The sequence below is a fragment of the Centruroides sculpturatus genome, unplaced genomic scaffold (genome assembly GCF_000671375.1).
Source record: "Centruroides sculpturatus isolate CEXI.00-Female unplaced genomic scaffold, Cexi_2.0 scaffold99, whole genome shotgun sequence".
Classification (NCBI taxonomy): Eukaryota; Metazoa; Arthropoda; class Arachnida; order Scorpiones; family Buthidae; genus Centruroides; species Centruroides sculpturatus.
Window position 1 is genome coordinate 997,996 of NW_019384321.1, and position 12,793 is coordinate 1,010,788.

The following is a 12,793-nucleotide window of genomic DNA, read 5'->3' on the forward strand; positions in this document are numbered from 1 at the left end:
TCCTCCCTGAAGGCAAACAAACCCTTTAGCAGATCACCCACGTGTTATCCCATCAATCCAAATCTATATTATGCAACGCCGTTTCCTCATTAGACAGGTTTCCATTTTTTCCCGCGGGTTTGTTTAAGACAGGTTTTACTGTATCAATCTCTTTCAGTTTAGAATAAATTATAAAATTATTACACGTACGTAAATATTAAACACGGGTCTTCAATAAATACGCCATTATTTCTATTTATTACAATAATTAATTAGTCAAACCTCTGAACAACGGACAGTGGTAGAAATACAAAAAATGATCGTTGTTTGGAGGTTATTTTTATATACATTTTAAGAAGAAACGTCTATTAAAAATTGGCCGCCATTTAGAGGTGGCCGTTATTGGAGGTTCGATTATATTTACGACTTTAAGAAACTGAAACGAAACTTATTTTTTCTAATCCTTTATTCGTATTCTATAAATTAAAATCGCCATTTATAGGTTATTATATTAATTTACAATATTTAAAAATATTTATTTCGGAGAAAAACCATTGAACGAAAAACCAAATTTCTGCATGAACACATTTATTTATGAAGATGAAGTTTACATTTATTTATTATTTATTTATTTTGCGCATGCATTTTTATATACAAGCACCCGTGGTTGGACATGGGCGGTCTATAAAGCATTTATTCTCACTCTCGCTTCTAATTTTGGGCGAGATTATGAGAAAATCCATCACCCCACCCAGAAAAGAGCCCTTCGGTTACCTCGGCAGCTACTTGGCATTACAAATAAAGTGGGACGTTAATCCCGATGTTGTTTATATCCTAATTATCCTCGTCTTCCTCCCGATCCTGGGCGGAATTGAGCTGGTTCTGCAGGAACCCCTTGTCTTCCTGGAATGACTCGTGCTGCTCTGTCTGCATCATCGTCTGTTAAGAAGGGCAATTTCTCGTTTCCTATGTTTCCATTTACGTAGAAGAAATCTCTAGCGCTTCCGCATGGTACGGATTCGTATGGATCGGCACAGGTCAAGCTGTATTGATTGAATATGGTTTGATTTCCGCACATGAAACTCCATTGATACGTTTCGGGGCTGCCATCTTCTCTCACCACCGTCTGGCAAACGTGGAAAATTTGACAATTGTTGTCTACGTCAGCGAAGTATCCGTCACCGCTACACGTAAAGCTCGTTTTAACGCTTCCTATAAGTAACTCCACTCCATCCGGAAGCGCGTAAGCTTGACGTTTAGTCTGAAAATGTCAAAAATTTGTCCATTAAAATCTTTAATTGACTATTCTTTAACTAATTATACGATTTTTTTGAAGTTTTTTAAGATAATTTATAAGTTATGTGAGGGAATTTTACAATGGAAGAAGAGTTATCGATCAACAGAATTATAGTTCGAAATTATAAAATTAATTAACCTATAGAACCGTCTTTAATTGTCTGAATCTAACCTTTAATTAGCTATTAATTCTAATTAAAAAAATTAATAAAATACAGTCAAACTTCTGAACAAACGGCAGTATAAAAGTGACCATTATTGAGAAGTGGTCGTTATTAGATGTTGAACTGTAGTTTTTTAAATAGACATTTAAAAAACCAATGACTCACCCTGGGAAGCGCATTAGTCAAAGCTAAACAGCTTACTAAAAGAAAATAAAAGAAAAAAAATTATATAAAAATTAAGAAAAAAACATAGGAAAAAAGGGAAAAAAACTTTAAAAAATTTACCTAAAAGCAAAACGATTTTAATCATGTTTGAACTTTAAAAAATCACTGAAATAAAACGTTTAAAGTGAGTAACTTTATAGAAATTTTCTAAACTACCACATCCGAAAATATGTCTTACCAGAATAATCGGAAGATGAACGAGATGATGCGAAGAAGAGTAAACGTGCGTTTTATATAGTACCGTTAAGGCGCCATTATTCTTGGATCACGTGTTTCTACCTGTCAAATCTCACCAATAGGATAAAAGAAACGGTGAAAGTGTGTCACCGGAAGGTGGGTTAGTAACGGATTTAATTGGCCCCGGGCGGAAGATGTGACTGACGAAAGACAGATGAAGCACGATCGACTCGTTCAAGGTCGGAAGATACCGGTTAACAGGATGTCTGGATGTCATTGTTCGTCTACTTCCACCCCATTCTAGTCGATTTCCGTATCGTTATCCACTCAACCCGATGACAAATTACACTTCTCCCAAATAGCCGCATTGAAACTCGCTTCCGATAAGATGAAATATCGCTTAGAAAATCAAGTATGGTCTGTCCGTCACGAAGTCTGTCCGCCGAAATCATTAATTATACTCCACAATAAGACTTTATAAGTGTAGAGAAAGTAACTCTCTTTCGATTTAAATGAAAATTTCTCGAATGGAGATGAAGATGAGCCAAAAATAATCAAAGTTTCAAGAAGGGTTGTGGGGCGAAAATGCTTTTTTGGGAAGAAAAAGTTATATTATAGAAAAAGCTAAATAAATTAAGAAATTGTTACTTATTTAAGGATAAACAACAGTTTTTTTTTTCTGTAAGAAGATAAAATGGATAAGTATTAGCCAGGTAAGGAATAACGTTATCCTGTGGGCATAATGGGCAATTGCTTGGGGTCCCCACCAATTAGGGAGCCAAATAAAATATTTTTCCCCAAAAAATCCCTAGAAGACACTGCACTGTATATAAGATCCCCTAATTCAAATTTGCTTGGTCACCTACGAAACTATCAAGCGCCACTTAAATAATTAGTTATAAATCCTGTCGACACGTCTGGATAAATGCTAATTTTGAATACCTAATTGAATTTTTAATTGAATAGAAGAGTTAAAATCATAGTTTCTTTGATTGTTTATTAATTAAATTCGTAATATCTGTATTCAGAATCAGAAAGGGGGAGTAGGCTGGTGTCCTGGGTGCAAGTTTTGAGAGCAGTGAACATTGAGATAACCATTGGTCTGGCCACGTGTAGTATTCTGGGTTTCCTTCACGTCTCCGTCACCAAATAGGGGCCAGTTTTACATAAAAAAAACTCCTCCAGTGAGGCACTTCTCTCTTAACAGATCGTCCAGATGTTTCGTTACCTCGTGCTATCAACCAAACCCCTTCTGTCTGCATCATTTGGCGAAATTCTATCAACTTGATTCATTTTATGAACGATTCAAACGAAGAGTAGTCGAATCTAATTTAAATTATTTCACAACTGCGCTTTTTATTCCTTTTATAAACATTCCAGGACATTTTTTTAATGTCTAAAAACCTTCATATCTTCTTGGAAATGAATTTAATTTTATAGGAATTCTGTAGATTATAGTTAATAATAGTATTTCTGAATTTGTTAGAATAATAATAATAACAATAATAATTTTGAAATTATTATGATTTAAGACCAATTTAGATTCGAAATATTTTTTAATGTCAAAATATCTGTCATTAAGAAATCATGACTAAAGGATCAAATCTTTTTTATCAAAGGTTACATCAGGATCATCTTATAAAACTCTTCGAGAGATCATAATTACGGGAAACTATGTGAACAATTCGAAGTTAACAACTGTATTAATTTACCTACATTTTCCTTTCGTGAAAGACCTCGATTTATCTTACTTTCTATTACGGTATTTGGATCAAAGAAGAAGGTTTCAAATTAAACGTAATTACAGATTGATTTTACTTTTAAAAAACACACGTAATATTCAGCTAATGCTTGTTATTATTAATTAATTCATGTATAATACTGATAGAGAAATAAAAACAGTTGGCACCTCGTTAACAGACTGATCGCGTAGAGTTATCTAGGTTTTTTTCACCATTGAAAATTAAATAGGAGCCAGTTTCCCATAAAAGTCCATCGTGTGGCATTGCCATAATCAAATAAAACCAATCTTTATCACCTTTAAAATACGAATTATAGTATGGTTTTTCTAAGTACTTAAAAGATTTAATGTAGGGAAACAATTAATGACCACCATTAAGCAAAGAAAATCTGGAATTTGACCAGAGGAGCTTCAGGCCAATTAACGAAGATGGTGATAGAGAGGACAGAAAAAAGGGTCAAGAGAAACAGATGGAGGGATCATCTTATAAAACTTTAAGGACTTGGTGAGAAATGCTCATGACTGTGAAAGATGGAGAGAAATGATTCCTCAGCTGCAATCTTCTAAGAAGAGGATGACACAAAAGTAAAATAGTATGGTCCTACGAGGGATAAGGATTAGACTCTGAATGCTTTATTGTCCGCCTTTCCTTGCATTATTTTTAATCAGCGAAATTAAGATTTCAGTAGCCTTTATTTTGCGCGATATAATCTCATAGATCGTAAAATAATTCGAATTGCGTAATGTTTGGTTGGTTGCTAGGATGCTGCAATGCGACACGTGAGAAATCCGCCAATTGCCGGACTTTCTATGGAAAACTGGCCCTTGTTTAGGTGTTAGACACGAGAAGTAAACCTGAAAAACTATACAATAAATTAGTTTCTTTTATTTTTAATAATGTATTATAAATTCGTCGATTTTCCAGCCGAAACTCTGGAGAACCCGGAAACTGAGAACCCCTGGAATTATTTGTAGATGATTTCTCTCGGATAGATCAGGTCCCGTCTCTCACCACTCAGTCGCTCTATTGTGAGCCTGACCAAACCTACGATGATCCAGGAAAAAAAGCGCTTTTAATGGCCTCAGAACAAGAAGAGCCCAAAAATTCCACGAAACTTATAGTTCCATTATAACAATCAAATACCAAACTGCAGCTTTAAGCGGAATGTTGTATGTATATTTCTGATGCACCCGAAACTAATTATTGATGAAGGGTCATTTACAAATCTCGTGTGCATTAGAATATTATTTCCTTTTTATTATTTATCATAAACAAAGGAGATTTTTCTTTTAATTCTTTATTATTCTTCCATCTGGTTTTTGTTCTTTTATTTTTACTTTTACTTTCCACGTTTCTCTGAATAATTGCATTAATTTGATTTAATGAATACAATTATGATGACCTTGAATTACGCCTTTAATATTTTATTTTTTTGTATTTATTTTTTATGATTATCAGTTTATTTTTGCTGTTTTCTTTTGTTAATCAACGTTATAAAGTATACAATATTAAATTTTCTTTAATACCCATATCATTGTATACATTTTTCTTCGATTTATACCATTAACTAGGCCCTATCAGAGGGAGGTAGGCAAGATTATTAGGCCCTACTCCCTTTGAAAGGATAAGAAAAAAAGGGTATTTTCTTATGAGATGTGGATTATGAGCAGGTTGCTCAATATTGAGACCCGAAAGGCACATAAATTTACTTCTTAATACACAAAACTTGCAATAGAATGGATGCTTTTTAGCAAATGTTTTTGAGGTTTTTATAAAAATAAGGCCCTATCACACGGAAGGAGAAAGCCTGATAATTTCCTTGATAATTTCCTTGTAGCAGAGCCTTATATTTATGAGAACCTCAAGAAAATTTGTTATAAATTATTTTTTTTAATTCTATAAATTAATTTATTGTTTAATTTAATTAAATAAACATATATGACTGATTTAGACTTACGGTACTTTGATTCTAAACCATAACATATAATAGAACTTTATACTAAATAATAAAGTTAAAAACGTGAGGCCCTAAACTATAACTTCTGTAGTGTATTTGTAAATTGATCCGTAATTAATGAGGCTTTAATTTGTAGCCTTATAACGTGAGGCCCTAACCTAAGGTTTGTTTAGTATATTTGTAAATTAGTCTCTGATTAAAAGTTTAATTTAACTTGTTCTCTCTATTACTGTATAATTTCAGTAGATGTTAACTGATTAAACTGTATCAAAACTTACTTACAATTACGAAAATTATAAATTTATTCTTATTTATAACATACTTTTTGAACTTTCGTTTACATTACTTGCTACCTGAATCACAAAGTACCTTTCAACGTAATCTCCTTTCAAATCTATTGCATTACATTACGAAACGTGATACCACTCGTAGAATATAAATTGCTGAAAATTTAATTCTATATGCAGTCGAATCTGCAATAACAGCCACCTCTAAACGTGGCCACATTTTTTTAAATGTGTACGAAATAACCTTCAAACAACGATCATTTTTAGTGGCCGTTGTTCAGAGATTTGTCTGTAATAATTTTTATTTATCACTTTTTTTAAGTAGGAAGAGTATATTTTAATCTGACAAAACAAATTTTTATGTTGCTGATTAATTTACGCATTTAAAAAATCATATTAATAACACTAGCACATCGTATTAAACAATACGTTTTCGTACTCTAATTACGTCAAGTCTGAAATAAAAAATCAATATTTTGTATTGTAGTTCTATTCTTGATTAAAAATATCGAAATTTCCATATAAAATATTTTAAAAATATATAAATATTGTCTTAGTGTTTGGCTGGTGTTACCAAGTTCTATAGTATTAGGCTAATTAGTTGTCTCGGTGTTACTAGTTGTCTAATGTTTCTAATTGTGTAGTGTTACTAGTTAAGTAGGTTTACTAGGTTTCTAGTGTTATTTGTTGTCTTATTGTAAGATTATTGTTACTAAGTTTACTGTTACTAGGTGTTTTAATGTAAGACTAGTATTACTAGTTGTCTTAGTGTTTGATTAGTATTAAGGATGTATAAATACTGTCTTAGTGTTTGATATAGGCCTATTTGCATTATATAACTGACACATGCAAATCAATCAGAAAAGCACGTTGAGCATGATTTGCATACTTTAAGTTTTAAAAAATAAATAAATAATCGGGAGAAAACTATAAATTTACGAATGTATTTTTTAGGATGTATCTATATTTAAAGTATAAAGTGTACACAGAATGTCAAAAAATGCATATTTAAACTCGTCAGTGAAATATTAGTGAAGTGGATGTAACAAGCAGGTCATCCATAACGCGCGCACACAAGGAAAGTTAAAGGATGTTTCAAGTAATCGGGGCCACCAAGAGAGGTTCACTCGCCCTTCCAGTTCGCTTTTACTCTTTATAAATAAAGAAAGGTTAAAAGATGAACGGAATTCCAATAAGAATACGACAAATAGGAATTTAAGAACAGAATTTTTATTTCTCAGACTTAAAAAACATCCGTCGTGAACACAAAATGGCGTCTGCAGAAAAACTAGAGTATGAAATTCCTCAATAAACGCATGCCATGTTTAATTTAATTTAATTTTTTTCGTAAATTTCGACCATTTTATGTTCTAGGTAAGCGGCACAACTGTAAAAATTCCCACATTCCAATCACATAAATAGAATGATATTCGTGTAACTGTATGCCTTGTCAATCTTTACGTCATTTATGCACGACTTTTCGTGCCATTAAGTAAGGATCATCCCTCTTAGTTTCTTCTGACCTACATAACTCGAACGGCAAGAAAGTCGCGCCCGTTTTTATATCCAGAATTTTCGGAGAAGTAATTATTTATATAAATAAAAAAATTCAATTTCTCTCAACAATGTTGTGTGTATAACTCACTTGTTAGGTTACGTGTATACACAAGGTTTAGTCATTCTGCGTCATTACAGTTATTAACCATCCCACACACGAAAAACCTTTATTAAAAGAAAAAATTTAATTATTTTTTTTAATTCTATTAAATTTTTACTGTAAATTATTTTATTATTTGGCTATTAAGTTAAAAAAATAACCTGTCCAAACAGGGGATAAGACTCTTAAACCTCTTATTTACGTCAAAAATAATTAATTTTTTCTAATTATTAAGTAAAATTAGCATTTTTAACGTTGTAAAATATAATTTTAGGCCTATTTTATGGAAAATTGCATGCAATTTACCGCTTTACAACACTAGAAACGCGTAAATAAAATTGTTTAACTGTATTTAAATTATTGTTTGTCGTAGATTTCAATGAGTTAAACTTTCATAAATTCATACGAAAAAAATTGCATACTTAATTTTAGGTGTATTTTATGGAAAATTGCATGCAATTTACCGCTTTACAACACTAGAAACGCGTAAATAAAATTGTTTAACTGTATTTAAATTATTATTTTTTACAGATTTCAAAACAGTTAAGTTTTAATAGATTCATACAAAGAAAACTGCATATTTTATGTAAAATTTCATGCGATTTACCACTTTAAACAAGTGAAAATATGTAAATAAATAGTTTCAAAATCGTTATAGGCTAATGAAAAAAAGGGAAATAAGAATTTAAACGCCTACTGAAGTTGACCAAAAATGGATTGCTGAACTCTTCTTTGCATATTCATACTCACGATTTCCGTTTGCTTTATGTTCGGTGGATGAACCGAAAGGGGCATAGTTGTCAGGCATATTTATAGAAGACCAAACATGTTAATTAATACAAGAGATGTATTACAGTACAGTTTAGTTAATTTTTTTTACAAAAATATATTTTCGCATAAAACTAGTAAGGGATTCATCAAGAAAAAAATTTAATGGTGCAGACAAGGAAGCGCGTAATTTTGATTATTATAACTCTTCCTGCTCGAGAAGGTACCAAACTCGTTTTTTTTCGTGAAAATTTACAACATTCTTGGCATTTGTTATACTTTGTATGTAGGCGAATGTAACGAAATTATAATTATGTGGAAATATAAAATTATAGAAGTTTATTTTAATTTTTTCCATGTATGAAGGTAGATGAGTATAATAATGGAAAATGCAATTGCGGTCGCGTAACATATCTTTAAGTGAACTAGGATCGAAATTTGCCTCGGGTTTATTTAAATTACTGCCTTAGATCGTGCCATGTTTAATGCCCAAATTGGTAGATAGAATGCCTAGATAAGTTAGAACTTATAAGAGGAAGAAAATGTCTACAATTACTTAGAAATTATCATTATCGAACAAATAAATTACAGTTTTTCATGAGCATAAGGGTACTTAAATTTCTTTTTTCTTATAGATTTCAATGAGTTGGGCTTTTATAAGCTCGTACAAAGAAATTGAATATTGAAAGTGAATTTCAATTAGGGCCTAAACAAGTTATTGCTCAAGAGTTCAGTGGCGAGTAAACTATAACTCGAAACCTGTCTCGAGTTAAATGTATTGTTATTTAGTATAGGGGAATTTATTTTTTTCTAGTGAATTTTTATATATAAAAAATGATTAAATGTTTATTTTGTAAAAATTTAAAAGTAAAACAAGAATGAAATGTGTTTAAAAGTAATACAAATTGAAGACTAAATACAAATAAAATTTGCTGTCTTTTAATCAAATTACATAATCGTAGCAGTTGACGAACAGGTCGACTGTATCAATGCTATGTTGCCAGTGTTGTATTCTTATGCTTGCATTGTGTCAATGTATTCTATTCATGTGCTTGGGTTTGTGTCAGTGTTGTATTCCTATGTTTGTGTTGTATTCCCGTATTTGTGTTTATGCCAGTGTTGTATTCCTATGTTTGCGTTGTATTCCTACGTTTGTGTTGTATTCCCGGCCAGTGCTGCATACCTACGTTTGTGTTGTATTCCCGTCCAGTGTTGTATTCCCGTGTTTGTGTTAGTGTTAGTGTTGTATTTCATTCATATACTCGTGTTGTGTTAGTGTTGTATTTCATTCATATACTCATGGTGTTAGTGTTGTATTTCATTCATATATTCGTGTTGTGTCAGTGTTGTGTGCCGGTGCTTATATTGTGTTTGTGGAATTTCAATTTTCAATAGTTTGTATTTTAATAATTTGTCATAACCAGAATAAAATTATGAAGACAGTAATCAAAATCTTTAGAAATCATGTGTTAAGTAAAGTTAAATGATGTCGTACTCCATTTAGCTATAAAACAACGAATTAGCTTGTATGGCTATTTAATATCGCAAATATTTAAACGTAATATTCTTAAAGACATTCAAATTAATCTTAGTTTTAATCAACATATATGTAGTCTAAATAAACATATAAAATGAAGGTCCAGATAGAGAAGGCACTAGCAAGAGTCTTTGATCCAATAAAAACATATATATAATTGAATTAAGTGTATTGTTTGTTAATTTAGTTAATTAATTGCAATTTATTCTAGTGATTAGCTGACTTTTGGACCAACACTTCCGGGAGAGATAGGCACATCTTATTTGTCACACAGAGCTTAATTTAGAGTAATTGTGGCCCTTGCTACAACATAAAAGATGTCCATCCACCAAATAATAATGGCATTATATATAAAACATCGTCGAGAATAGATCGAGGCCCCTCGTAACGTGATAACCTAAGTTGTAGCTTGTTTGCCTTATATGTAAATCAAGCTCTGTCTGCATGGAATGTAAATTATATCAGATATTCATTTATACAGATGTTTATGAAAGAAAGCTTATACAAACACACACACACGGCTTACATCTGATGTAAAAATTCGATATTTTGTAAGCTCAACGATTAACTAATAGAAGTAATTTACATTTAGATTTCCTACTTTAACACTGTTTAAAAAATTCTCACGAATGGACAAGTGTTAAGAAATTAGGATATAAGAAAACTCGTTTAAGAAATACAAAAGCTGAAAATAAATACACATTTACTTATTAATTTTTTCCTATAACAAAGAGAAGGAATGCCAAAATACAGTAAAACCTATCAAACCGTAGAAATATTCGGTACCGTGCGATTCCGGTTTACACAGGTTTTACTATAATAATTTTTTCTTACGATATCGAGTGAAATGTTTTATTCTAAAAGGGAAATCTGGTAACAAATCAGCAACTTCTTTAAAAATCCCGAAGCACCTGCAACTTTTCTATAGACATAGAATTAAATTTAATTATCCGGAAAGTAAAAAAAAAAAAATACATNTTTATAGGTTATTATATTAATTTACAATATTTAAAAATATTTATTTCGGAGAAAAACCATTGAACGAAAGACCAAATTTCTGCATGAACACATTTATTTATGAAGATGAAGTTTACATTTATTTATTATTTATTTATTTTGCGCATGCATTTTTATATACAAGCACCCGTGGTTGGACATGGGCGGTCTATAAAGCATTTATTCTCACTCTCGCTTCTAATTTTGGGCGAGATTATGAGAAAATCCATCACCCCACCCAGAAAAGAGCCCTTCGGTTACCTCGGCAGCTACTTGGCATTACAAATAAAGTGGGACGTTAATCCCGATGTTGTTTATATCCTAATTATCCTCGTCTTCCTCCCGATCCTGGGCGGAATTGAGCTGGTTCTGCAGGAACCCCTTGTCTTCCTGGAATGACTCGTGCTGCTCTGTCTGCATCATCGTCTGTTAAGAAGGGCAATTTCTCGTTTCCTATGTTTCCATTTACGTAGAAGAAATCTCTAGCGCTTCCGCATGGTACGGATTCGTATGGATCGGCACAGGTCAAGCTGTATTGATTGAATATGGTTTGATTTCCGCACATGAAACTCCATTGATACGTTTCGGGGCTGCCATCTTCTCTCACCACCGTCTGGCAAACGTGGAAAATTTGACAATTGTTGTCTACGTCAGCGAAGTATCCGTCACCGCTACACGTAAAGCTCGTTTTAACGCTTCCTATAAGTAACTCCACTCCATCCGGAAGCGCGTAAGCTTGACGTTTAGTCTGAAAATGTCAAAAATTTGTCCATTAAAATCTTTAATTGACTATTCTTTAACTAATTATACGATTTTTTTGAAGTTTTTTAAGATAATTTATAAGTTATGTGAGGGAATTTTACAATGGAAGAAGAGTTATCGATCAACAGAATTATAGTTCGAAATTATAAAATTAATTAACCTATAGAACCGTCTTTAATTGTCTGAATCTAACCTTTAATTAGCTATTAATTCTAATTAAAAAAATTAATAAAATACAGTCAAACTTCTGAACAAACGGCAGTATAAAAGTGACCATTATTGGGAAGTGGTCGTTATTAGATGTTGAACTGTAGTTTTTTAAATAGACATTTAAAAAACCAATGACTCACCCTGGGAAGCGCATTAGTCAAAGCTAAACAGCTTACTAAAAGAAAATAAAAGAAAAAAAATTATATAAAAATTAAGAAAAAAACATAGGAAAAAAGGGAAAAAAACTTTAAAAAATTTACCTAAAAGCAAAACGATTTTAATCATGTTTGAACTTTAAAAAATCACTGAAATAAAACGTTTAAAGTGAGTAACTTTATAGAAATTTTCTAAACTACCACATCCGAAAATATGTCTTACCAGAATAATCGGAAGATGAACGAGATGATGCGAAGAAGAGTAAACGTGCGTTTTATATAGTACCGTTAAGGCGCCATTATTCTTGGATCACGTGTTTCTACCTGTCAAATCTCACCAATAGGATAAAAGAAACGGTGAAAGTGTGTCACCGGAAGGTGGGTTAGTAACGGATTTAATTGGCCCCGGGCGGAAGATGTGACTGACGAAAGACAGATGAAGCACGATCGACTCGTTCAAGGTCGGAAGATACCGGTTAACAGGATGTCTGGATGTCATTGTTCGTCTACTTCCACCCCATTCTAGTCGATTTCCGTATCGTTATCCACTCAACCCGATGACAAATTACACTTCTCCTAAATAGCCGCATTGAAACTCGCTTCCGATAAGATGAAATATCGCTTAGAAAATCAAGTATGGTCTGTCCGTCACGAAGTCTGTCCGCCGAAATCATTAATTATACTCCACAATAAGACTTTATAAGTGTAGAGAAAGTAACTCTCTTTCGATTTAAATGAAAATTTCTCGAATGGAGATGAAGATGAGCCAAAAATAATCAAAGTTTCAAGAAGGGTTGTGGGGCGAAAATGCTTTTTTGGGAAGAAAAAGTTATATTATAGAAAAAGCTAAATAAATTAAGAAATTGTTACTTATTTAAGGA

General features: G+C 32.2%; 1 protein-coding gene across 1 annotated transcript; it reads right to left on the reverse strand.

Annotated features, from left to right (window-relative positions):
- Positions 1-646: 646 nt before the first annotated feature.
- Positions 647-12,149, reverse strand: LOC111625580. Its single transcript, XM_023368764.1, has 6 exons — positions 12,136-12,149; positions 12,018-12,062; positions 11,898-11,932; positions 11,113-11,533; positions 1,605-1,639; positions 647-1,240 (listed from the first exon to the last, which is right to left on the reverse strand). Exons 2-6 carry the CDS (start codon positions 12,040-12,042, stop codon positions 818-820), a joined length of 939 nt encoding a protein of 312 aa, XP_023224532.1. The 5' UTR covers positions 12,043-12,062; positions 12,136-12,149; the 3' UTR covers positions 647-817.
- Positions 12,150-12,793: the final 644 nt, after the last annotated feature.